Raw genomic sequence first — 27,375 nt, forward strand, 5'->3', positions numbered from 1 at the left:
AAAAACAAGCTACATTTGAGGTAATTGTTTAGTCTGAGCTCTCCCTGGCCTGGCGGGACTGTCAGACTAATTAGGCTGTTTGAAAACTATAGCAGGTGTGTTTGGTTGGAGCTGGAAAGATGTGGTGGAGGAGTTTTGCATTTAAAACAATGAGCTGTCAAGGAACCACCGGCCATTCTGACAATTCTGTCGTAACTTATTCCTACTCCCCTTCACCAGGCTTCTTTAATCATCTCTGCTAGGCTCACCTTCTTAACGCTTTCCATATATTGGAGGAATATCATCTTCCTAAATGAAGGTTATTTGGAGGAACACAGTCACCTGCTTGTTGAAATCTAATCCGGTTATATTGTGACTGGTTTCTTGAACACATTCTAAATGTACAAAATTTTGGCTTTGGCTGTGTATTGTGAGGTTTACCTAATTCTCTACTGAAATGAATACATTAAAAAAAAAAAAAAAAAAAAAAAAAAAAAAACTCTGGAATCAGAATAGCAGCTCTGTTACTTTTGGCCCAACAACCCTAAATGCTCATCACAGGCCCGGCATTGTTTCTTACTTTCTCTAAACTTAGGTTAGTGCCAGGTCAGAGGAGGTCAGTGATTTAAAAATAGCTAGATTGCTAATTCAGTCACCGTCGTAAAACATGTAGTGGTGTTTATTTTCATTGTTCCAAGGGGTGTTTAAGAACCAGTTCTAAAAGATAACAATGAATTATAGGATTGACTTGTTTCCTTGGCCAGTGTTCAAGTCTTGAGGTGTACGGAAAACTTTTTTTTTATGTTGTGGGCTGACTTTTAACTTCAACAGAGTATACTCATCTATATTCCAAGATGAGGCTAGCCTCAAGTTTGTGTATTTCCTTTCTTCATTTCTGTGTTCTGGTTTTGTATTTCAAGAACAAAACAAATGGGGGTGGGGTAGAAGTATGCTCTCACTTCTAAGCAGCCTACAGCACTGCAGATGCAGCAGGCCCATGCAGCAAATGTTGAGCAGCAAGGTTCTATAATACTTTCAAAGAAGCATTACTCTAGTTAGTTAGGATTCCAACGCAGCATCGGGATGTAAAGGTAATTTATACTTTGATTAATCCAGACCACTACAGCCTTCAGAATAAGTATCAAATACTCATCAGATTGACAAAATTCACGGAATTGTTGAGTTTGTGCTTGTCTCAGTTTATAGTCAGTGGAAATTTATACATTGCTGGTAAAAGTGTGGAGTGCTGTAGATTCTTGGGTATCTGGTTGTATCTGATGAAACTGCAAACCCAAATGTCCCGGAGTTAGCAATGTTCTTTGGGGCATTCTATATTACAGGATATAACCATGTGAATCTATTTCATTGCTGTGGTAGTAGGAAAAAAATAGAAGTGAGAATTTGCACCGGGGGAGAATAGTTGAATGCTTTATGATGCAGCTGTTGTGGAAAATTGAGTTGTCTCACACAGGGCAAGGACAGCTCTATGCCTACCTCTAGGACACCTGGAAGTGTGATGCTGAACACTGCCTAAGACAAGGACGAGACGGACTAGCTAGTGATTTATAATATGCTGTTTAAGGTTTGAAACTCCCTTGTAGCCACCCAAAACTAGCTTCTCTACTCGGTTTAAGCATATACAGAGATTGATGGCTTAACTAGTTTTACTGGCTACACAGTTTGCCTTGGCTAGTCAACTAGAGGGTGGAAAAGACCCCACTGGAAACTTGCCTGGACTTTCCTGAAATTCAGATTTCACATACATACCATGGAGCTTCGACATTCATGTTGAGGATGGAAGAGAAGGGCTCCTGGGGAGCTGTACCTGTCAGTCTCTCAGGCCTCTGCTGCTTTTGTGGGCTTTCATTTTCCTGCTATACCATATCCTTTGCCTTGAGTAAAGTCTTTTGTGAATACATCCTGTGAAGTCTTGTGAGTTCGCTTAATTATCCAACCCGTTGTAATTGACACATCTATGCCACGGAGTATTTTCCAAAAATGAATTAAATATCTCTGCTTTTCATTAAAGTATTTATGGCATGTTGAGTGGAAAACCAAGTGGCAGAGAAATTTTAAAAGGGAAAGAAGCAGGAATGTCCATGTTTGTCTAGAGGAAGGTGTGCGAGGATTCATCAGTTAGTACTCCTTACTGTGAGAAATCTTCCTTGAGAAGAGGAATGTCAGCTTCTACCTTGTATACATACCTGTCTTGCTGGAAGCATGTATTGATTTTGTCATTTGGTAGAAAACATTGAATATGTATTTAAAAGTTTCTTAGATGTGTACATTTGGGCAATATGCCACATTTTTCTAAGTATTTCTTCAATAATGAATTGAGAGGGAATGTTTGGGTGGAGAGGAGAATGCACTGCTTGACTGGAGACAAAGATTTGCAAAAGGTCAGTTGAAGAAAGGAGGTAAATAAGTTTAAACCTGGAGAGAAAATTAATCGGACCAAGGTTGAGGGAAAATGAGCACATACAGAAGATGGAGGCGTCAAGCACATTTGGAGCAGGACAGCAGAAATGCAGCAGTTTTGGAGGCGGTTTTCCACGTAAGTGCCACTGGCTTCCACTATCCGTTATTGAGTGAAGACTCTGGCATAATCTGTTGGATATGAGAAGCCTGTTGTGACACTTCCCATGTGTTAAATGGAACCCAACAAAGTGGATCAAGGCTATTTTTACATGTGAACTAACAAACATCTGCAAAGTTGCAGCATATTGAGGAGGGCTAGATTAAATTACAGAGCTGGAAGGGGTGGCCCTGAGCTGATACCAGAGAACAGTTTGTGTTACTGCCTCTGAAGGTTACATAACCATTTCTAACTGCTTGCACTGAAAATCAGTTCAGTCACTTATAAAACTGAGATGTCTATTTTAAGCAAATGTTAAAATAGTTCATTGGCATCTTTTTATATAGCTATTTTTTAATTCAGTTATAGTTCACATACCATATAATTCACCATGTTGAAGGATACAGCTCAGTGGTGTTTAGTGCATTCACAAGGTTATGCACCGATCACCGCAACCTTAATTCTAGAACATTTTCATCAATCCAAAAAGTAACCCTATACATGTAAGCAGTCTTTCTTTCTTCCTTGAGTCCCTTGCAATCACTAACCTACCTTTTGTCTCTGTGGATTTGTCTGTTCTTGGCATCTTATGTACATGGGATCATACAGTACGTGGCCCTTTGTGTCTGGGTTCTTTCACTTAGCATGTCTCCAAGATTCAGTCACGTCGTTGTATCTGTACTTAAATTCTTTTTATGGCAGAATAACATTCCGTTTAATGGCTATACCACATTTTGTTTATTGATTCATCTGTTGATAGACATTTGGGTTGCTTCTACTCTTTGGCTATTATGAATAATGTTTCGGTGAACATTCATATACAAGTTTTGTGTGAACGTATGTTTTCCATTCACTTGGGTATATACCTAGTAGTAGAATTTCTAGGTCTGTAGTAACTGTGCTTAACTTTTTGAGGAGCTGCTGAAGTATTTTCCTATATAAGTATTTATTAAATGTCCTGTGTATGTTATTTTTAACATGAGCCCTACTAGGTAGTGGAGTTGTATCTTTAGTAAATTTATAACTGTTACAGTGGTCTCATATGATCCTATAACAGATAAGAATATTAGTGGATCCAGCATTCCACCCAGCTAGTACTTACTGAGCACCTTTATGTCGGTGTGTGCTGTGTGATAACACTGGAACAGTAAGAGTGAGTATAATAGAGAAGGTTTCTCTTGTCATGGATCTTACAATCTGGAGGAAGAGACAGCCCTTAAATAATCCTATTTAATTAAGTATACAGTAAAACTGTGATGCTGTGATAAGTGCGCTAAAGGAAAAGTGCACGGAGCTCATTTAGATTTGGGGGTGAGGAGGAAGGACTGGGTGTCAACACAATGTCCCCTGAAAAAGTGCTGTTAAAGCTGAGATCTACAAGGTGTGTGTACAAGTTAACTAGGTAAGGATGGAGGGAAAGAGAATTCTAGGCATGGAAACATGTGCAAGGGATTTGAGACAGCAGAGAGCATGGTGCACTCACTATAGAGGGCATAAGGAGGGCGTGTTGGGAGTGGCAAGAAGTAATGATGGGAAAGAGCAAGAGCTCCTTCATGAAAGGCCTTGTAGATGTTTGGATTTATTTTTTGAGCCTAGAGAAGCCAATTGAAGAGTTCTGAGCAAGGGTTGACCCAAGTTTGTGTGTATGGACTGATACATAATAATATGTAATTATTACATTTATGTAAAATCATCATAGATAATACTTATAGCTACACTGTAGAAACTGAATTTGAAAGAGATTAAGAATGAATGCAGGAAACTAGCCTGAGGCTAATACAGACATCCAGTTGGGAGGGGGTGGTTCCTGGAACTAGGGGTGCTGATATGATGATGGTAGAGAAGATTTTAAAATATTGGCAGATTTTGAGATGCTTGAGGCACAAAATCAAAAATCAACAGGATGTTTTTAGTAGTAAAAATTATTCCAGATTTTCAAAGGCATTTTTCTGGAAGAGTTTTAAAAAGGGTTAAACAGGGAGGCATATGAGCATAATAAAACTGCCAAAAAAATCATAATGCAGCATTGTTAACAAAGAGAAATTAAGTCGCTTCAAAAGCATTGCTACAGAAACAACAAAACAAAGGTTAAAAAAAACTATACCCAGACTAATAGGTGAATGTAACAAAATTACAGGATGATAAGGTCATTCATTGTACAAAAATTTAATGCATTTCTAAATACTGCCAACAACTGGAAAATAGAATAAAAAGTAACCCTCATGATATTAAGAAAAAAATTAAAATATCAAGAATTAAATCTAGTGAAAGACCCATTCACACAAAACTACAAAACATATCTAAGAAAAATTAAGATGTAAATAAATAGAGAAAGATACTTGTCCATGAATTGGAAGACTTGAGACCCAAATCAAATTCCAGGAAGATAGTGTGTTCTCCGGAGCTTATTCATCCTGTCTAATCTGAAGTCTTACTTGTCCTGTCAAATATCTTGATTTTAGAAATATTGGACACTGATAGTTTTTTTAAAAACTAAGTATTACAACTGGGAGAATTACTAATATGAGATAGGATCAGAAAGAAGTAAATGGCAATAAAGAGCTCTAGACACTATTGACCAGTTTTTTCTAAATTTATGCAAACAGCCCAGTCATTCTGTCAGTTGATCTTGGGTGTAGTTGATTGGAACAGGACTTTACCATCTCTTTTTGTTACCATCTCTCTCATTATACTGTAGCCACTGGGTTACATGATTAAAGGGGAGTGTGCTCTCATTTATTTATTTATTTATTTATTTATTTATTTATTTATTTTGAGACGGAGTCTCACCCTGTCACCCAGGCTGGAGTGAAGTGGCATGATCTTGGCTCACTGCAACCTCTCCCACCCAGGTGCAAGTCATTCTCCTGCCTCAACCTCCTGAGTAGCTGGGACTACAGGTGTGCGCCACCATGCCTGGCTAATTTTTTTGGTATTTTTTTAGTAGAGACAGGGTTCACCATGTTGGTCAGGCTGGTCTCGAACGCTTGACCTCAGGTGATCCGCTCACCTCAGCCTCCCAAAGTGCTGGGATTACAAGTGTGCGCTACTGCGCCCAGCCCTCATTTATTCTTTATGCTTTGTTACACCTGATTTTTAGGAAGATACTGTCGGACTCTGGCAGAGACAGCACCTCTTGCTTTTCTACCAGAGGCTTTTTTGACTCCGGGTCAGAAGCTCCAAACCCCTACTGCTCCATGATCAATGTCGAGCAGGGGATTTACTCCTGGGATCAGTTTGGGTGAGCTCTGCAGGCATTAGAGTTTTGTTTCAGGATAGTGATCAATTTAAGGTGCCTGTGCTTTAGATCCTTGGTCCATACCTGTTTAAGTACTGTAAAATTTGGCACTTTAACTTATACAGTTGAGATATTATACTGGAAATTATTTTAGCTCTTTAGCTTGAAATTATTATTTTTTTTAATTAACAAAATTGATTCACCAAAATGCACTGTGAGGTATTCATTCATTTGTTTTATAAGCATCTGAATATCCTATATACCAAAACTGCTGCGAGTACAAGAAATAAAAAATGGTTAAGACACAATGCATATGTTCAGGGAATTTAGAGACACAAAAAGATAATATTTTAATTTAAATAATTTATCTTGTGACACTGATTTCAAAACATTTTTGTTTGTAATTAATATTAAATTTACTATTTAACATTTTGAGTATTATTATTGTGATACTTTTAGAGGGTTCAGCCTTCATCTATCCCAACATCAAAAGAAACTGAATCAAATGTTTTTGTACCTATGAATTATTCATTTTGCAAATATTTACTGAGTAGCTACTATGTGCCAGGTACTGTGCTGTTTCCAGGGAATGTAATATTAAAACAAATATTAAATGCTTTTCCCTCACAGAATTTACATCTGGATAATTTGTTGATGGGCCTTGACATATTTCTCTCCCTAAGTACTAAGTGCTGTGCTTGCTACCTCACATACTCTCTTATCCTGTTTTATTTTTATTTTTATTTTTTGGTGTTTATTAGCATACTCAGTGTTATAGATAACATCACAGGAAAAAAACAAGTGTACTGGCTAACCCTACTGATGTGAAGCAGTAGCAAAACCCTAAGGAATACCTAGCCCCCATCATAATTTAATTCTTTTTCTTTTTCTTTTTCTTTTTTCAGAAAACCAAATATAGAAAATTTAGATTTTTAGGCCCAGGTGCGGTGGCTCACGCAAGCATTTTGGGAGGCTAAGGCAGGCAGATCACTTGAGGTCAGGAGTTCGAGACCAGCCTGGGCAACATGGTGAAATGCTGTCTCTACTAAAAATACAAAAATTAGCCATGTATGGTGGCGCATGCCTGTAGTCCCAGTTACCTGGGAGGCTGAGGCAGGAGAATGGCTTGAACCTGGGAAGTGGAGGTTGCAGTGAGCCGAGACTGCGCCATTGCACTCCAGCCTGGGTGACAGGGTGAAACTCCATCTCAAAAAAAAAAGGAAAAAAAAAAAAATTAGGTTGTTTTTTGTTTTTGTTTTTTGCATTACTATAAACCTAAAGGTGCAAATTCTTTCTATGTTGGCTTTATGTGTTAAATTTTTACTAAACTATTAGAAATCTATTACTCTGTGCTTGTGATTCTTCTTTTTAAACATTGCTACTCTTGTAGCATCTGAAATGTTTTTAAGCTTGTCACTTCCTTTTTCACATCATTTTTGTGGCTTTCTCCTCCAACTGAGCCCCATAGTTCCTCTGTGTGCTAAAGAAAGCCCTTGGTAACACCAATGAGATTGCTCTCTGTTATAGATATGTTATTGTGATATCTAAAATATACGTTGGTTGTTTCTAATTCTTTGTGTAATTTTACATATTCTTGCTATCATAATTAGATTTTTAGCCTATAAAAATTGCTACTAGTTATTTTGACTGAAGGTATTTGTTTAAAATGATTATTTCATCAGAAACGGCCTTTTCACAGTAAAAAATTTTCTTTAAAATGTCACCTTTTCTCTTTCCAGTTTTGAGAAATGGTGCTTGGGAAATTGTCCACTGGGAAAAGGTATGCATTGATTTTTCTTTTGTTCCAGGAGAAGAAATGCATAGCAGTGTACTCTATTAGATATAATATTTTGTATAATATAAGTAAATGTCAAGAATTTTACTAATATAAAAGCTATTTAGTAATATAAACATGCATGGAGTCTTCAGTCACATTCATTTAATATTTCTGCTATATTATAGAAAGACTTACTTTGAAAAATAATATCAGAACTTTTTGTTTTCTTCATAGTATATTTTAAGTACTGTTTTCATAGATTTTATTTAACCATGACCTGTTTTGTGTTGTAATTTTTTGCTTTAATCATCTACTGTCCAAGTAAAAATAAGAATTTGAGTTCTGATATTTTACTTCTGCATATTTTACTTCAAATTCATATAGTGAGACTAATTACATTTGCTTACCACTGATTCCTTTAAAACAAAAATCTTACAAATTAAACATTGTTTTCTAATGAAATCAGTTCTATAACATCAAAGGTTAATTTGTTTATAGGACCTCTAACATGGAAGTTAGTAGGTTAAGTCATAATTTAACAAATGTTATTCAGCTGTTTATTATTTTCAGACTTCCCTTTCAAAAGGTAAGCAATTTTTGTTAGTTCTCCCTTAGTTCTGGAAGAAGATTTAAAATCTAGTCATCCACAAATGAATAGCTTTGGTAACTTGGTAAAAGACTTTTTGGAGGCTGTGCTGCCCTTCTTAGGGCACTTTATTTCCTGGGATTACCAGGACACTAGAGGTGTATCTCACAGGACAATATCTTGCTAGAACAATCGAAGTGTAACCAATAGTTTATTTGCACTTCAGTACTTCTCAGCTGGTTGAAGTCCATGCCCTTGATTCTACCTTGTCATGGTCATCTTTTATTTCTGCAGGGGATACCGTGTACCCCCCAATCAAAAATTAATTAAATTTCTGTTGATTTTCCATCAGTGGCTAGAATAGAGACTGACATCTCCTTTTTCATATAGTTGAAAATTGACCCCTATTTTTTCTTTGGTTTTCGACATGAGAGCAACAAACAGGAAAATACCTTGGTGTGCTTTATTTATTTCTGTGACAGGAATCTCTTTTTCAGAATAACAAAATAAACAAAAATGCTAAAAGCAATTTCAAAATAAGTTTCTTTTCTACTCTTTTCTGGCACCTGTGAATTTAAACATTTTAGAAAGAAGATAGGATATAATCAGGTAGGATATAATCAAGTATAATAAGTGTAATTTTATTATAAATATTATTTTACCTAGGGTTGTTAGTGTAGTTAATGTAAATATGCATGCTAGTAAATAACCTAGGCTGCTTGCTCAGAAAATAGAAAGTTGGGAGATAATAATGTACTACTTCGCTCTAAACCTTTAAAATGTCTTATTTTCCTAATAAACAATCTTTATTTCAAGATTATGCTAACCTACCTGGATTATTGTAACTCTTACTCTTCCTATTTTTGACAGACAAATCACCAGCCAGGAGTACCCATAATAATAGCATTTTCAGTCATCTCACAGGTCAATGGCACACCTAACCTGGGCATCCCATTTTGAGATAGAGAAAGACAGTTTAAAGTGTTGCCAAAGTCATCCAGCCCAAAAGAGCTGAAGTTATTTAATAATTATAATTATAGAACTAATTAGAATCACTAAAAGTTGGTTCAGTGATGAAATCATGAAAATATTCAAAAATTAACATCACTCTTAAGTTGGCAGCATCAAGTTTAAACTAAAGTGAGGAAGAGGTCTCATTCGCAGTGGCCTTATGGGATGCCTGCAAGTAAATTTAACATATGTGTATGACCTTTGTAAAGAAAGCATCCAAACTTTGATATTCAAGATTCATACAAATTTACAAATATGTCATATTCCCAGAAAAATTAAAAGTGAAATATCACTTGTTCCAAATTATGAAGTAATATAATCCCAGGGAAATTATTATATTTTCCTTAAGAATTGACTAAATTTTTCATCTGATTTGCCAAAATAAACAGTTAAGAAAGTAGAATATATGTTGGAAAAATGAACAGTGTGCTAAGATTAACTACAGGTGAAATGGAAAGCAAAAGTTATTAAAATACTGTGGATTGTTTGCAAAAATAGACATTGATGAGTAGAATAACATGGAGCAGAGCAGATTTAAATGGTATAGAATAAAATATAGTGCCCTGAAATAAAGCCTGTTTAATATTAGAAAAAGACAAAAATTATTTTTTAAAGAATTATGTTGTCACAGATTAGCAATTTTAAGAAATAGTATTTGAATAGTTTATAACTAAGTCACAACCTATGCTAAAATAAATTTCAACTGACTAAAAGAGTTAAATGTTAAAACATTGTTTTTAGAAAACATACAAATAGAATAAAGGCTTTAATATTTGAAGAGGAGCAATATCTCAAAATCTATAGAATTAGGTTATATAAATTTTAAAACTAATACACAACAAAAACTGCCACAAATAAGTAGGCAGGCTGTGTGAAATATTTGCACCAAATAAGACAAATGATTAAGATCACTGTTATATAAAAAAGAAAACTTGACAGTAAACCAGAAATATGATAATCAAACTCAGCATAATATTCAACCTATAAAAGTTGCAAATTTAAACCATATTGAAGTTTCATTTGCTACCTATTCAATAAATAAAAACAAACTTGTATTTCAGATTTTTTATTTTTATGAAATATTTTATTTATATCCTATTGTGAACGAGCAGTTTGGCTATTTGTGTTGAGAACTGTAAAAAGGGGATTCTGGAAATTTATCCCAAGAAAAGAATCATAAAGTTGGACAATATCTCCACTTGTATAAAAATGTTTATTGTAGCATTATTTACTTATAATAGCAAAAAACTAGAATATATGGAAATGCAACAATAGGGAAGGTTTTATAAATTATGGCATACTCATATTTTGTGACAAGTAAAATCTGTAATGTCACATGGTATAGCAACACAGAAAAAATTATTCATTTGACAAGTATTTATTGAGTGCATTTGCCAAGCAGTGAGCTTAAAGCACCAAGCAAGACAAATCAGGGTTCATGTATCATAAGATATAATCAGAGGTGAAAAAAAATAGTACTATGTACCCTGAAATACTGGCTTTGTAAATTGTTCATTGTACAAGTGAACAGGCACAAAAGCAGCCTTACTTGTTGGGATAACAAGATTGTGAGGCGAGTCTTTTCTTTGGCTTATATGATATTTTGTGCGATTAAAAATAAAATCAATAAACCAGAACCAAGAGTGTCACCTGCATGCCAAGGCGATATGATAGACCTTAGTGTAAATCGGCTTTACTTCAGGGCTCTTTCTCTGCCTTTCTAAATGTGTGGCTGCTGTGGTTGCCCTTCAACGGCCCTCAAAGGACCTACAAATTTGCCTAGCATACATCTAATCACTCACAGCTGGGCAGACTGCAGCTCTGAGGTGTTAATGGTTTCTCTCTCCAGTTACTGCCCTGAAACCTTTTCCCTGTTGCAAAAGGTTAGCTTGCAGATACATAGTTTTAAAAGAAAGTATTGTAATCACAAAGCCCTACACGAAACTACATTGTGACACCTGCCTGAACTGTAAGCTGCTGGTTTCATTGCTCTTGCCACAGATTATTTCTTTACAATGAGGTGCAGCTAACACTGTTCACAGGTTTTTGAGATGTATAAAGGTAGATAATTTAGCAGAAGAATCTTGGAATCAACATATTCTTCTGACTTATTAGGGAAGCATGATGTGGTGGGCTGAATGCATGTGTAAAAGTTACTCTGCAAAGCCACTTTAATGCATGAAGCTTCCACCACAATATGTATATATTTTTTCTTTTTTCTTTCCTTTTTTTTTTTTTTTTTTTTTTTTTGAGACGGAGTCTCGCTCTGTTGCCCAGGCTGGAGTGCAGTGGCGTGATCTCGACTCATTGCAACCTCTGCCTCCTGGGTTCAAACGATTCTCCTGCCTCAGCCTCCTGAGTAGCTGGGATTACAGGCACCTGCCACCAAGCCCAGCTAATTTTTGTATTTTTGGTAGAGATGGGGTTTCACCATGTTGGCCAGGCTGGTCTTGAACTCCTGACCTCAGGTGATCCACCCGCCTTGGCTTCCCAAAGTACTGGGATTACAGGTGTGAGCCACCACACCCAGCCAATAGTTGGATTTTTAAATAAGGCTGTTGCAGTCTGATAATCTTACTATTTTACATAATCCTCAATGTTGCTAATATCAGTGACTTCAGAAGGCTGTAGGTAGTGGACTGAAAGGCCTAAACATTTCCTTAACTTTGGCATTTTGGGGACTAAAACTGCTTTATCATGACATTCCTCCGATTAGAATATATATGATCAAAGCATTTTTGTCATCTTGACTTTTTCTTCTCTTGGTTCGTCTTATGCACACACTAGACTGGAAGGGGAATGCTATATTAGGAGCTCAGAACCCAAAAGGAAAGACAGGTGTTTGGATGTCTTTTGAGAAATTGATCTTAAACATAGGCATCCTAAGGAGTTAAGTTGCCTGCCTTCCTTACAGTAAAGAACTTTAGCATTCATTGATTTAGCATGCTTTAGTAAGAACTTCAGCATTTAGTAAGCCCATGGTTTTCCCAGGCCGCTGGGGTACCATATAAATTGTTACTATTTTATTGAGTTTAATAACCGCAAGCCCTTCTTTTGTCTTACAATGAGTAAAGATGTTGGAAAGCAGCACAATTAATGAGGGATTTAAATCTGACTGTTAGACTCTAACATGATAGTGTAGAGAGTATGATTCTGATTTTCTGAAGCACATAGTTGAATTTAAGAAGAAACATTAACACACAGGAGGTGATTAAAGAACAATTAAATGGTAACCTGGATGCATTCTAAGTGTCATGGTTACAGAGAATTTACATTTTATTTTTCTATCGGTGAGTAATCACGGTATTATCACAGCACATTATTTTAAAGACCAGTTTACATTTATACTTGCAGTTTTTAATTTTTCCTCTTTGCCCTTTTTTGAGGTGGGGGGTGTTGGATTCCGAGATCCCTGGTAATTTGCCAGTTTCAGCTAGTCCGAATTTCAGATTTCAGCTGAATTATTTTTTGAATCAAGAGACCCAGAACTTCCGTACGTGGACACTAAACATACATGTCATAAATGAAAAGACAATACCCCTGCCCCAACCTTTCCTAACCTCTTCTTTTGGTAAATAATAGACCGCAGTGGGCTGCCTCTGCAGTAATTTCTTATTATGATTCCCACAAAGGACACTATTCTGTTCTTACCCTCAGTAGTGTTATTTTAGAGTTCAAGGAAAAGTAGGGAGGGGGAAGAACAAACAGGCTTTAATTTAAAAAGTCTTTTTTTTCCATCTATTATGTATTGAAATTCATGTTTAAGCTCATTTGTCTACTAAGAGGTCAACTTTCTTTTTTTTTTTTTTTTTTTTTTTTTTTTGAGACGGAGTCTCGCCATATCGCCCAGGCTGGAGTGCAGTGGCGCTATCTGGGCTCACTGCAAGCTCCGCCTCCTGGGTTCACACCATTATCCTGCCTCATCCTCCCCAGTAGCTGGGACTACAGGTGTCTGCCACCATGCCCGGCTAATTTTTTGTATTTTTAGTAGAGGCGGGGTTTCACTGTGTTAGTCAGAATGATCTTGATCTTCTGACCTTGTGATCCGCCCGCCTCGGCCTTCCAAAGTGCTGGAATTACAGGCCTGAACCACCGCGCTCAGCCAAGAGGTCAACTTTCATGATGTAGGGGGAGCGGCTAACAGTGTAACTTGGTCAACTCAGTTAAGCCAAGTTGCTGCTTAGTTATTGTATTGTTTGCCAAAAGCTATGTGACACATCTGTCACTTAAATTATTGCTAACAGTTTTTGAACATAGTATGTCTTTGTCTTTATGCTGGGCTCAGAAAAATGCTAAGAGGTAGTAAAATGAAGAGATTAACTTTTAATTTAAAATGCATTGATAGTTTCACAAAATTATGCAAAATCAGGATTTGCAGACAGTCAGATGTGGATTTGAGTCTAAGCTCTTCGACTCCCCGTCATCTTAAGCAAAAATCTCAGAATCTCAGACTCATTTTCTTTCTCTCCAGAGGATGAGTTATAAGCAATACTAGTTTCACAAGCATTATTGTGAGGAGCAGTTATATATAATAACGTCTCCAGTTGCATTGGGATTTCCTTCAATAGGATAAAGATTTATATTGGTAAATTCCTCCTTTATGTTTTTATGTCAAAGAGAGGATATGAGAAGTTGAGATGGCAATTAAGTGGATAGAATAGATTGATTTTATCAAGATAAGTTATATATCTCGTATATAATGTCCATTTTTTAAAAGGATTCCTCCAACCCTGGTCTCACTCCTAGATAATTTTCTTCCATTTTGTGAAGATAAGAGGTTCTTGTTTGCCAATAACCATTTTTACTGTATTCTGTGCTTTTTACAATGGGTTGTATATTTGTAACTATCTTTCAATGCAGATAATTAACCAATTCCCAGTTTTCTTTCAGGTAAATGTTGGAGATATAGTTGTAATAAAAGGCAAAGAGTATATACCTGCTGACACTGTACTTCTCTCATCAAGGTAGAGATGCCTACTGATGCTCAAACAGTGTAGAGGATGGTTTCTCTACCCTGCATTGACCTTGTGATTTCTCCAAGGAAATAAGGAATAAACGAAGAATTTAAAACCTCTCTAATAATTTTTATTTAAACATTTAAAAAATTGATTGGACTTAAAGGGCTCTTTCATGTTTGCCATATAGAATAAGTGATAGGTACTATACTTTATCATTCAAATATAATTAAGAGTCTACTCTCCCTCTGAATCTATCCAGATCCTTTTTTGGGGATCATAATTCTTCTAAGATTTCCTGTCATTTATTTTATATCATACATGGATTGAGTTCTATTGATATTTTTATCTTTCAATCCTTGTTCATCATAAATCCCTGCAAAGTTTCTTGATTATTGTGATGGAATGGTACTAAAAAATGGATGAATGATTCTTTCTGCCATCATGACTTTTGAAATGCCATACTCTTCCAACAGAAAAGTACTTTGCTCTTTCTTTTAAGTTCTTTCAGTTACTTAATTTAAATTTTCATTTTACTCATATTTTAGTCATGAATTAGTATTCAGTATGAATTAGTATTCATATGGCACTGTTACCCTTTAAAGAATGTGACTTTCAAATGGTTTTAGGTTTAAAAACTATAAACTAGTCCTATTTTAAATTAAGAAAAATTGTTTTTAATATTTTAGAGGTTGTTTATCATCATTTCCTTGGACAGTTTTATTTGTAAATCCACATATGAATATGGATGGTGTCCTTTTTTCAAAATCTATTTAATCAGGTCATCATTTAAAGTGATTCAATTCATGACAAGTTAGTGAAACTTAGCTGAACAAGTAAAAGTAATCTAGATATTTATAGAAGTAAGTCTATAACCAATTAAAGTAACTGCAGGTAGTTATATTTCTATATCTTTTTGTGCCATCTACCTATAGGTTTTTGTTTTCAGAAAAATTGATATAGATGTTTTCAAATCACCCTTTCTGTTCTGAGTTTCCTTTGCTTGTAACTTTATCAGGATAAATCTCTAAAACTGAGTGAAGCTAACCATCCATTCTTGGCGTCTTGAGAATTAGCTTGAGGGAGAGCTTATTGTCATTGTCTCAGGTTCTAGGTAGTATCTAGAGAGAGCTCTCCTTAGAGAGTGAAAAGCCGGGATTCTTATTCTGAGTTGGTGATTTTGAACCAACTGCTTAATCTCTCATGCCTTGGTTTCACATCTTTTATATTAAGATGGATTAAATGATCAAATTCTAATATTCCCCAATTCTTTTTGTTTACATTGATAAGCTTTAAGAGTACCCTACAGAATGGTGTCCATTCAGTTTTACTAAGTAAAAATGTGATGAATGTATTGGACAGTTGGCCGTCTGAATGTTCTACAGTTGTGTGCTGTATAACAGCATTTCAGTCAGTTACGAAACACATACACAACGGTGGTCCCATAAGATTATAATGGAGCAGAAAAACTCCTATTGCACAAATACTCACTATTGTGTCACTGTTTCTTTACACTATTCCGTACAGTAACATGCTGTACAGGTTTGTAGCCTAGGAGCAATCTGCTAGACCATATGGCCTATAGACTATACATCTAGGTTTGTATAGGTACCCTCTGTGATGCTCGCACAGTGACAAAAATGCCTAACAATCCTTTCCTCAGAAGCTGCACCTGTCATTGTCACGTGACTGTATAAGCAAGTTCAAAATGATAGTAACACCTTCTAACAATTTGGGAAAGTATTGTTTTCCCGATTAAACACTTAGAGACATAATTATAGAATGAATCATATACACTGAACCATTAAATACAATTTTTATTTTTGATGCTCAAAAATGTGAAGATAGTCGACTATACTGCCCTGAATTTATACTTAATTTTAAGTTGGAAATTTTCAAAATCTTTGCTGTCTGACTCTATCCAATTTCAGAAACTCCCCAGAAAGCTATTTGTATTGCTTAAACTTTAGACCATTTTTACAGAACTTGTTTTATAAACATTAAAAACACTTACTGGTGGCTATGAATATCAGTTTATCAAAACAGTTTCTGTGTCTTAATATGGTCTCCACAGTGATTAACTTCCTCCAAGATTGTATTTTTAAAAGATTATCTGATTCGTTGCTTTTTGTTATTGAGTAGAATTCAAAATAAAGGCTGTGCTGTTAGACATTTCAATCCAAGTAGCAGAATACCACCTTTCAGGATTTTTTTTTTCTCAAAGAGTTTTAGCATTACTTAGCTCCTTTGAATCTGCGTTAACCTCATGAAATAGGTAGTAGTGTTTAATCATTTAACAGAAAGAGAAATTTTGACTTTAGGTAATGACTAAGTCAGGGTTGGAATACTCCTAATCTATCTTTACATTGTCCACTGTCAAAAGAGGTACATGATGATTTTCACCTGCAAGTGAGCAACCACTTAGCAGTAAGAGTAAACAACTGTTTGTAATATTTTAATTTTCAATTTCTTTAATTTTTAATTACTAAGAGTGCATCTTCTGTGAGGTAGTTTGAAATTAAAGCATGAACATGGTTGAAAGTTACTGTGTTTCATAGGCTTTCATTTTGAAATGAAACAGATTTTAGCATTTAATAAATAATACATTTATGTGTTAAGAAAGTATAAAGTAGAGTAAAATAACTCAAGCTGTTAATTCAAGTCAATATTCTTGGCATGTCTATTTCATACCATCTCTGAAAAAATTTCTCTGAATTCAAAGGCTTACCCTTCGAAAACAATGCATTAATTGCTAAGTAACTCAAAAGGCTGCAGTTATGCCTTCTGACTTCCTAAGGCCTGTGTCTTTGCAGCTTGGCATTAAAGTTAATAAGATATTTATTCAATTAACTTTGAAAATATTTTGGAGTCAGAACGTTTTTAATAGTTGTTTTTTTTTAAGTGGGGCGGGAACTAGTATACTTTTTTTTCAAAACCCTATCACAACCCTAAAAAATAATTTTCATCATTATTTCCTTCCTTTTTTGGTAATGACTAAGTCAGGGTTGGAATACTGTGGACATACAGTAGATGGCATGAGGTTGAGAAATTTGAGAAAGAAAAATCTAGAATATAATGTAGTTCTCTATAAAATATGCTTTAATTTTATAAGCTTATGAGTAAACTTTTAAAAATTAAGTTTTTACACTAAAAATTTAAATTGGGCTTAAAAGCAAATAAATAACCCTCAAATACTAAATGTTTTCTTATGCTTCAGACCTGATCAAAATAAGTTTTGAAAAAAATGGCATTAAATGTTTTTATTAACATGTATTATTTTCTATAATAATTTCGAACTTTCTGTCTCTTTTGTCCATTTGTTTGTTTTGTTTTTTCTCTGTTCATTTTTTTTTTGCCATTTTAATTATTTTATACTGGGACATGTAGGTGGCAGTAGGGGAGATAGTGAAAGTGACCAATGGGGAACATCTCCCAGCAGATCTCATCAGTCTGTCCTCAAGGTTAGAACCACTGAGTCGTATAGGATGCGTGTATGTGGGTCCTCACCGTAAACCAGAGAACAGTTGCACCCAAATATGGTTGAGTTCTGTGTCTCTTCCTTTAAAACACAAACTTTTTATACTGCTTGGTGATGGACATTTCACAGATGTTTTAAAGGGATTTTGGAATACTATGTTGAGTGATGCTTGTCCTTCAGCTGGGCAGATTGAACTCCTGTTGTTATCAATAGGAGTCTAAGAGGCATGACAATGAAGGTAGATTTTAATTTCCTATGTACCATTAATATATATTCATATTTAATAACATGCCTAAGTACTAAGGCTTAATTTATTCTCTCCAGAATATTATTTTGAACAATGTTAAGCTTTTCATGAAACAGTCGTTGAAAATTGATTAGATTATAAATATGTCTTATTCTTGTATTTTAAATTTTTCTGTAAGTTCTGTAAAATCCTTCCAGCGATTGTGACTATAATTTGGGCTCATAGGGTTTATAGAGGACCCCCTGCACAAAGCTGGATGTTGCACATTTTGTACCGCATGCTTTGCAATCAACTTTTATCCCACTTGTATCTAGTGACAAAGTGCACGTTCCTGTGATCAATTTCAGCTGTCTACTAGTGTCTGTATTGTGATATGCATCTTGTTTCATTTTTCACTTACTAATCAAAAAGCCTGCTTTGCCTCTCTTGACTAGTTTGTGTTTTAGATGTCATCATAATTTGCTGAAATATTTATGATCTAGCATGATTCCTTATCTGAGACTTCTTGCTGCCTTTTCACAGCACTATTAAGAATTGCTTCAGTAACTGCTGTCTTAAGTGATTGTTGAGAATGTTCTCAATTTCGATGCATATTTTATTAGCCCAACTTCAAATAGAACTTAGCTATTTGAACTTCCTAACTTCCTAGCCATTTAAAGACCTAGATAAGTTACTTTATGAAAAAAAAAAAAAGTAGAATTAGAATGTTATTCTAATTGTCAGAATATGGAATCAACATTGTCATTTAGTATTTTCTCTGTCATCATGCTTCTATATTATCGGAAGATGTGTTTTATAAATTCATAAACTATGTTTCAAATGTATACGTAAGTAAATTACAAATTTGGAGCAATTTCCAGAGCCAAATTGCTATTGTGACAGTGATTTAAAAACTAAAATTTTGAGTAAGTGATAGAGTGAAAATATAAATATTGAAGGACTTCATTTTCGGAAAAAGTAGCAGCTTTTATGAAAGAAAGCTCATAGAGTAAATTGAAGAACTTGCAGAGCTACTTTAAAATGAATCAGTAAAATATTTTTGATTAATGTCTGTGTGTTTAAGCAATTTTCACAAATCTTCGGGCCAAAGAATTAAGCTACATGCCCATTTCTGAAACTTGGAATAGTCTGTTTTGCACATGTACAGGTTGGAAGTTGATTAGAAAATTCCAGGTGTTTGTAATTTGTAAATTTTTTTCTTTCTAGCTTTGAGTACACAGGCTTATAAGAGATTACATTTATAATACTTACGTGATGTTAGTAAATTAGGCCTGTTATATAAGCAGGCATTAATGAGATTAACTTTAGAATGCTTTTCTTTAGAATTGAGGGTCAGACTATACAGTTGTGCTACAAACTCACATGTCTGTAGCTGCCGGGCAGGTCAAATCAGCATGTGAAGAGGAAAGATAAGACAGTCTGGGCTGTGGTGGTGTGATAAAACTGGAGAACATGGACCCCTAATGCCAGCCACCACACAGCAGATTTTACTAAGACACACTGGTAGGGAACCCATGAAGTGTATCTTCTAGGTTCAGGTCAAGGAGCAATATGGCCTAGCTGACTGATTTTAGTTTTAGTTTTTACCGCTGTGAGAATCTCTTAAGCAACTTTAATAGGAGAGCAGGAGTGGAGGAGTGGAAAACAGAGGGAGAAAGCTATATATCCACTTTCATCATAAAATTTGTTCATACTACTTTTTTTTAAATAACCTTAACATGTAAATATTATGGTTTATATGATCCTATTCATCATAGCTAAAGGGTAGTAAATGCAGGTTTGTAGAACTAGCAATCTGGAATTTTCTCATCAACCACTTTCTTAACCAATTTACATGTGTGCCATGAGCATGAAATCTCATGTGGTGTTTTTGAGCTAAAGATAAATCCAGACACAAAACTGCTTTACATTTCAGATACAGTCTGTGTTGTGTCTATGTGGATGAACAATTTAAATATGTGCAAATCTATTCATTTGCATTATCTTGAAGACCATTACTGATTGTTGTCAGGAAATTGCTTTTGGTCCTTCTGGCTGAAAAGCTAATCCATGAGTTGTCATGCATGGGTTCTGCCTCACAGCATCTTGCTGTTAGAATGAAAATCATCAAGAAGCTAGGTAACTATTACTTTGTCTAGAATGAAAGGCTTCATTGAGTCTAAGCATTTAAATAAGTTGTTGTTATGCTTTTCTTCCCCCACTAAATCTTTGTGCTTCTCAACTCCAAACTACAGTGAGCCCCAAGCCATGTGCTACATTGAAACATCCAACTTAGATGGTGAAACAAACTTGAAAATTAGGCAGGTAAGATCTGATACAAGTATATAGAATCACTGCTCTTTTATTACATGGAATTAAGACTTCTTTCTTTGTGTTATTGTCTTGAAGTAATCTGTCCTATTGCAAATATGTTCCCATGGAACCACAAAAAAAAATATTTTATAAACTGGTATTGTTAAGTATTATGGAAGACTCCTATGTATTTGTCTGGGTTAATGTGGTCTGTCTCATAGATACTATTTGTAATATTTTTAATTATGTAATAGCTAACAGTCAGATAATAGTAGTTCTAAGGCTTTGATATGTTTTAACTTTTTCCTATTCACCTGGTTCAAATTATAATTTGACTTCGCCATGTTAAAAAGCTGTACCAGGCTGGGCACAGTGGCTCACATATGTAATCATAGTTTGGGAGGCCGAGGCAGGCAGATCACGAGGTCAGGAGTTTGAGACCAGCCTGACCAACATGGTGAAACCCTGTCTCTAATAAAAATACAAAAAATAGCCAGACGTGGTGGCACACACCTGTAATCCCAGCTACTCAGGAGGCTGAGCCAGGAGAATTGCTTGAACCTGAGAGGCAGAGGTTGTAGTGAGCCGAGATGATGCCACCGCATTCCAGCCTGGGCAACAAAGTGATACTCCGTCTCAAAAAAAACAAAAACAAAAACAAAAACAAAAAAAGGTGTACAAGAAGCTCCCATAACATAAGTTTACCTACATAAGCTCCATTGTACACCCCTGAACCTAAAATAAAAGTTTTTTAAAAAGTCATACTTTCTATTGCCGTTCAAAAACTCTCATCTTGGGGAATAGTTTACATTTCTACATTTACTTTTCATATCATCTCAAGCAAAAACAACTGTAAAGTTTTTAAAGTTTTAAGAGGGACTCTAAAAGTGTATGCCCTTGGTTTCTAGATGAAGGATGAAAATGACATTTGAGAGGGTCGGGATGTGTTGGAACTAGATCATCACAGAGGGCCTGGACCCAGACTGCCACTGTGTGAGGGCCCTGCTCAGCGGCAGCTGCTTCTGGTTGGCCAGAGGGAAACCCTGTTTTGGAGTTTCCTTTCTCAGTGGAATAAAAAGAAACAATGCTAGTTCTTTGAACACAAATTCCATCTATTTTTCGTCTTTTTTAGTTTCTGAAGACAGACTGTATAGTGCTAAATATTACTTTTATTTTCAGAAGCAAATGGTGCTTTGGGGACTGACTTCAAATTATCTTTGCAGACTAGCTTATAGTCTCTTAAACATATTTAAGAACTCTCATAAAGGTGCCCTATTCTTGTGCTTAAAACCTGTGCTCAAGTCAGGGAGGAAGGTATCTCTTAATTATGATTTGACAAAGTAAGGGAGAATTGCTTATAAAAATAATGAGATCCCTTAGATCTCAAGACTTGGATGAATTCAAAATTCCTCCTCTTTGCCCAGATACAACTTATTTAATACACTTTTTGCTTATTTAAAAATTCCAAACAGGGCTTGCCTGCAACGTCAGATATCAAAGACATTGACAGTTTGATGAGGATTTCTGGCAGAATAGAGTGTGAAAGTCCAAACAGACATCTCTACGATTTTGTTGGAAACATAAGGCTTGATGGACATGGGTATGTAAAATCAGTCTTCATAAAAACACAGAATCCATTGTGTCATAGTGTATTGCTGTGTCATCCAAGTCTGGATACATGTTATTTTCTTGTGTGCTAAGTTTGAGTACTCAAAACCCTTTTTAAAGCATTTATATTCTACCCTGAGTCCTTCTGTGAGGATGTTGAATCTTATCCATTCATGTAGTATGGCTGATGACTTCCCAGAGTTCCTGCCAATCTGGCAGGAGGATATTTTCAGAGATATTCCAAGCTTCTGGGACATTGTTTCGTGGGTAAACAATGGGAGTAAGAATTACCTGTGGCTTATTCTTTGGCCAAAATACTCGTGTTATAGGCTTAACTATTCAATCTGCATGGCCTGGGTCCTTTCCTGTGATCTTGAGATGCTTCAAGGAGCTCAGACTCTACCTTCAGAGGGTCTGTTGTACTGGATAATTTATTGTCTTCTCCATGAAATTTTAAATGCTCTTTCTAGCCTGTGTTATTAATTATAGTCATCTCATCTCTTTTTGTTACCTGCTTCCTGCCTCTCTTGTTTCTCCTCTTCTACCCCTTTCCTCATTCATTCAACCAGTACATATTAAGCACCTAGTAAGCCAAGCCAGTTACAGGTGTTAAGGGGGCAACAGTGAACAAAGCAAATAAATATTCCTGGCCTTAATCCTTAGTCTATTCAGGCTGTTGTAACAAAATATCTTAGACTGGGTAATTTATGAATGACAGTAATTTATTGCTCACAGTTCTGGAACCTGGGAAGTCTAAAATCAAGGTACTAGAAGATTCAGTGTCTGCTGGGGGCCTGTTTCTCATAGGTGTCATCCAGTATGTGTCTTCACATGGCGGAGGCCCTCAGACCTCTTTTATAAGGGCATGAATTCCATTCCCAAAGGCCCCACCTTCTGATACCACCACTTTGGGAATTCGGTTTCAACATGTGAATTTTGAGGAGACACAAACATTCATTCAGACCATAGCACCTTGTGAGTTTACTTTGTTGCAGTAAGGTAATGGCAAACATACAAACAATAAGATGAGAAATAAGAAAATTTTATACTATGTTAGAAAGTGATAAATACTTTGGGAAAAAATTAGCACAGCATAAGGAAGATTGGGTGTCTTTGGAAGGGAACAGCTTTTTGTCAGGATGGTCACAGTTAGCCTCATTGAAAACGTAACGTTTGAGCAGTGATGCGTGGGAGGTGAGGAAGTTTGCCTTTTGACTATCTGGAGGGAGATGATTCCAGATGGAAGGAGTAGTCAGTATAAATTATTAGTTCTATCATTACATGACCTTCAAGTGGAAAAGTGCCTGGAATAATTGTGGAATATTAGGGCAGTGTGGTTGCAGTGCTGTGATCCATGAAGAGAGTAATAGAAGAAGGGCCTAAAGAAAATAGAGGGCCAGATCCTATGGGCTTTGTAGGCCATTGTGACAATGTTACTCTGAGTGAAATGGGAATTCATTGGAGGATTTTGAGGAAGAAAGATCAGCAGTTCAGTTTTGGAATTTATAAGTTCTTCTGGTCCAAACAGAGATGTCCAGGAGGCTGTTGAATATATATCTGAAGTTTGGGACAGAAGTCTGGGTTCGTGAGATATATTTGGAAGTAGGTGGCATAGACATTTAAAGCTATGAGGATGGAAGAAATCACTGAGAATGAAAAGGTATAGACAAAATCGAAGAGACCCAAGAACCATCCTAAGACTCTCCAACGTTATGTTGGGAAAAGCAAGGGCACTAGTGAAAGAGATGGAGACCAAGTTTATAGGATGGTAACCGAGGGAGTGAAGAAACCGTACCAAGGCAGAGGGACCAAAACTGAGTCTGACATTGCTGATGGTCAAGTACAATGAAACTGACCACTAACATAATTACATTTAGAAAGTGGAGATCATTGAAACTGATTAGAACAGGTGCCTGATGATAGTAAGTTTGAGAAAATGGAAGAAGAGGAGTTGAAAATAGCAAGTATGGACTTCTTTTTCAATGAGTTTTGTTGCAAAGAGAGCAAAGAAATGAGGCAGAAACTGGCAGAAAAGGTGAAGTCTTTCCTGCTTCCCTTCTCCCCTCTTTTCTCCTCCATTCCCTTCTTTCCCTGCTTCCTCTACTTTATGGTATACCTTATCTCCCAGGCATTTGTAGTGGCTAAATGTTGGCTAAATATACTAGTTCAACTCACCAGCCTGAGAGAATGTTTTTGGTGTTTTCATTATTTTGTAATTGCATGATTAGAGTGTTTGAATTTTAAAGGACATTTGAAGTATACCCTGAACTGTCATCTTCATTCAGATCCTCCAAAAGCTTTCCTGTAATCCTTGAAGTAATTACATGTTGTTCTAAATTTTGCACAGAGTGATCGTTCCGTGAACATATGGTGAAAGACTAATGATAGACTTGGCCATTTATGCCAGTATTGTTTCTATAGTCTGACATTCTTAACTGGCCATCTTCCATGTCTTAACAGTTTTCTGTCAAATTGATGCTGAGCAAATCTATGCCGTGAAGGAGAAACTTTGTATGATGGTGCCAAGATTCAGGGTACAAAGAGAATTTATATAATATGCTGTATTTCATATGGAAGGTAGAAACAGATTTTTCAAGACCTTTGTATCTGTAGCACATTTGGGGTTTACAGTGATTACCCAAAGCTCTTGGAGACCCTTTGGAATGAGTATACTTGGTTTCCTTTAAGGATGAGGGTCATAGTCTAATGCCAGAAGCCTTGGAACACCAGCTGTGATGAAAACTAACTAATTCTTCTTGAGTCCTTGTAATTGAAAAGTGATATGTTTTGCTTTTGACAAATTTGTATCTAATTCCAGTCAATCCACACCACCAATGCTGAGATGACAGTTGCCATATTATACCCCATTGGCTGGGTAAGGAACAGTTGTCTCATTTGTGTCCCAGAGCATAGTCCAGCTTCCCAAGAAGTTATTGGAAACCCACTTTAGGCCCAAGGCCCCTTTCAACTCTGAAATGCACCCCTAATCTTGAGATATACACTGGAGGGGTTTCCTTCCAGATATGTCCTAAAGGCATGCTATTGTACATAACGAATGAGAGTTGCAGTTGCTTTGTTCTTTCTCTAAATTGGAATATAGTATTTCTTAAGGATTCATGCAAGTGCTGTTGTTACCTGCCCATCTGGATTGATTTAACTGTGTCAGTAGAATTTGTGTAGCTCCTGAATGTCCGAGGCCCAAGCTGCTACTAGCCTTCCAAGCCTACTGGGCCAGAGCAGCTCACCAGAAATGAAGACCTCAGCCTCGCTTTGCCTCCACTTACAAGGAAGTTCTGTGTTGTCTGTAGACTTTTCTTGAGGAATTGTTTCCTTCTTTTTCCAGAATTTTTAAATATATTTTCTTTATATTTGACCTTTTTTCTCTTATTAAAATGAAGACTTGGTAATAGTAATCCATGACCCATTAAAATTTATGTATTACATTTTCCTCAGGAACTCCAGTATATCTGTGGTGACTTTGTTCCTTCTTATGTCCCTGTGTGAGTTGTATCACCCAGTAACCTACCATAGTGGGTAGCCTTGTGAAAAATCCACAAAAATACCACCTCGGACCTTATTCATGAAAAATGTGGTTTAAATGATAGGGAATGAACAGCTCCAAAATGCTTACTGTTCTTTGAAATTTATTCACAATTCTTGGGGAACCAATCTTCAAATACTATAAAAATGAATGTTTAAGAGGTTTTAAGTACAGGGACTTGTCTGTAGGGAGTCAGGGCTGGCAATGCAAATAAGTGGTGAGAGCTGTGTATCTTAGGAATTTTTTTTGGCCCTTTATTATGCACAAAGCTATTTTTAATTTGGGTAGGATGCAGGGGCAGGGGGGGGGGAGAGAGAGAGAGAGAGAGAGAGAGAGTGTGTGTGTGTGTGTGTGTGTGTGTGTGGTGGGGCTGAGGTGGGCAGACAAATTCCTTAGCCCCATCACTTCCTAACACTTTTAGAAACCTAAATGGACTTATTAATTTAGGAAAAGTTATAAATACGTGTGTAGATTAGCCTCTGAATTCCAAAACATTACCTACTGTTTTGGTTAATGTATTAGTTTGCTCAGGCTGCATAACAAAACACTATAGACTTGGTGGCTTTAATGATGGAAATTTATTTTTCTCACTTTTCCGAAGGCTAAACATCTGAGATCAGAGTACCTGCATGATTGGGTTCTGGTGAGGGTCATCTTCCCAGCTGGCAAAAGGCCCCTTCTTGCTGTGTCCTCACAAGGACAAAAGCAAACTCCTCGAGTGTCTTTTTATGAGGGCATTAATCTCTTCATGAGGACCTCTTCATGAGGACCCAACCCTCATGACCTCTTCTATATCACATTATCTTCTGAAAGGTCATTTCCAGATACCATTATATTGGTGGTAAGAACTTCAACATGTGAATAGTGGAGGGACACAGTGCAGTCCATAGCAGATAGTGAAGTTACAGAAAATGACCGGCTTGGTGTTAAGGAAAAACAACTTAAATACTTGTGTTGTTGCTGTTTAAGAAAATTATTTGTATTGGAGGGAAATTACTTTCTAAAAATTAAATATGAGAAGGGTTATTTTAATAATGGGAACATTTGTAACTATATGGTGACTAGAGTTCTTAAGCATTTTAGAAAATACTGTTTCTAATGTCAACATAATCTGTCCTAGCACTGTTCCACTGGGAGCAGATCAGATTCTTCTTCGAGGAGCTCAGTTGAGAAATACACAGTGGGTTCATGGAATAGTTGTCTACACTGGGCATGACACCAAGCTGATGCAGGTGGGATTTATCTCTATGAAACCTTTTGAACCTAAGGCTTTTGTGAGTGTGTGATTTATAGATCTCAGTGTGGTGGTCCCAAACATAGGAGACCATCTGTCACAGATTCTTGATCCAACCCTATATATTCAGAATCTGGTACTCCTGTGAGTGGGACCTTGAAATTACTTCCCTATAAGAATGGCTCACTGCACACAGGAATACTGGAAGGTTCACCAGAGATTATACGTGAACTCTCAAGAATTTTGTGTATGAGTCTATGGCAGCATTTACTAACTATTATAGTGATTATTACAGGTTGTCTATGTCAGGATAAGTGATCTGCATTAAAATATGTGTCTTGTAATTTTAATGTAATAGTCATATTTTTAAATTTATATCTTTTTATAAAATTTTTTAGAAATTTGAATCAAATGACCATTTTTCATAGCATTTATACGCAAGGCTGTTTTTGCCATCAGCTTTAATTCTTGCATTGATCTTCACACCTGCGTACGGTTGCTCCGTCTCTATGTTATACCATCAATATTCAATAGTTAGATAGGTGTGGAAAACAGTTTTAAGAAACTAAATGAAAATCTGCTCTCAGAGCTAATGCCTTTGTACCTTGTACAGGCATGAAGGTATTATCAATAGGCAAGCGAGATTGCTGTTAGTGATTCCGCCCCTAGCCATTTTATAAATTCTATAAATCTTCATTTTTTATTGATTATGACATTTAATTTTCTGTCCGGTGGATTTTTTGGTTAGCACAGGTCTACATAACCGTTTGAATCATCAAATACAACTGAGGAAACTTGCCTCTTATTCTTTATAGCCAGGACTACTTAAATTGCTGCTGCATTCAGTAAAACAA

At 36.1% G+C, this 27,375-nt stretch overlaps 1 protein-coding gene across 4 annotated transcripts in view; it reads left to right on the forward strand.

The window, feature by feature from the left end:
• The window catches only part of ATP8A1 (ATPase phospholipid transporting 8A1), a 266,338-nt gene that overhangs the window by 56,758 nt on the left and 182,205 nt on the right, over positions 1–27,375 (forward strand). For 2 of the 4 annotated variants that reach the window (XM_008017516.3, XM_008017518.3), the window contains exons 6-10: positions 7,532–7,572; positions 14,057–14,130; positions 20,081–20,150; positions 21,611–21,738; positions 26,408–26,519. In XM_008017516.3, coding sequence (XP_008015707.1) covers positions 7,532–7,572; positions 14,057–14,130; positions 20,081–20,150; positions 21,611–21,738; positions 26,408–26,519 — 425 coding nt within the window. Of the gene's footprint in view, positions 1–7,531; positions 7,573–14,056; positions 14,131–17,508; positions 17,583–20,080; positions 20,151–21,610; positions 21,739–26,407; positions 26,520–27,375 lie in introns of all 4 variants that reach the window. The other 2 variants (XM_008017515.3, XM_008017517.3) reach the window with 1 other exon arrangement.

The sequence above is a fragment of the Chlorocebus sabaeus genome, chromosome 27 (assembly GCF_047675955.1).
Source record: "Chlorocebus sabaeus isolate Y175 chromosome 27, mChlSab1.0.hap1, whole genome shotgun sequence".
NCBI lineage: Eukaryota > Metazoa > Chordata > Mammalia > Primates > Cercopithecidae > Chlorocebus > Chlorocebus sabaeus.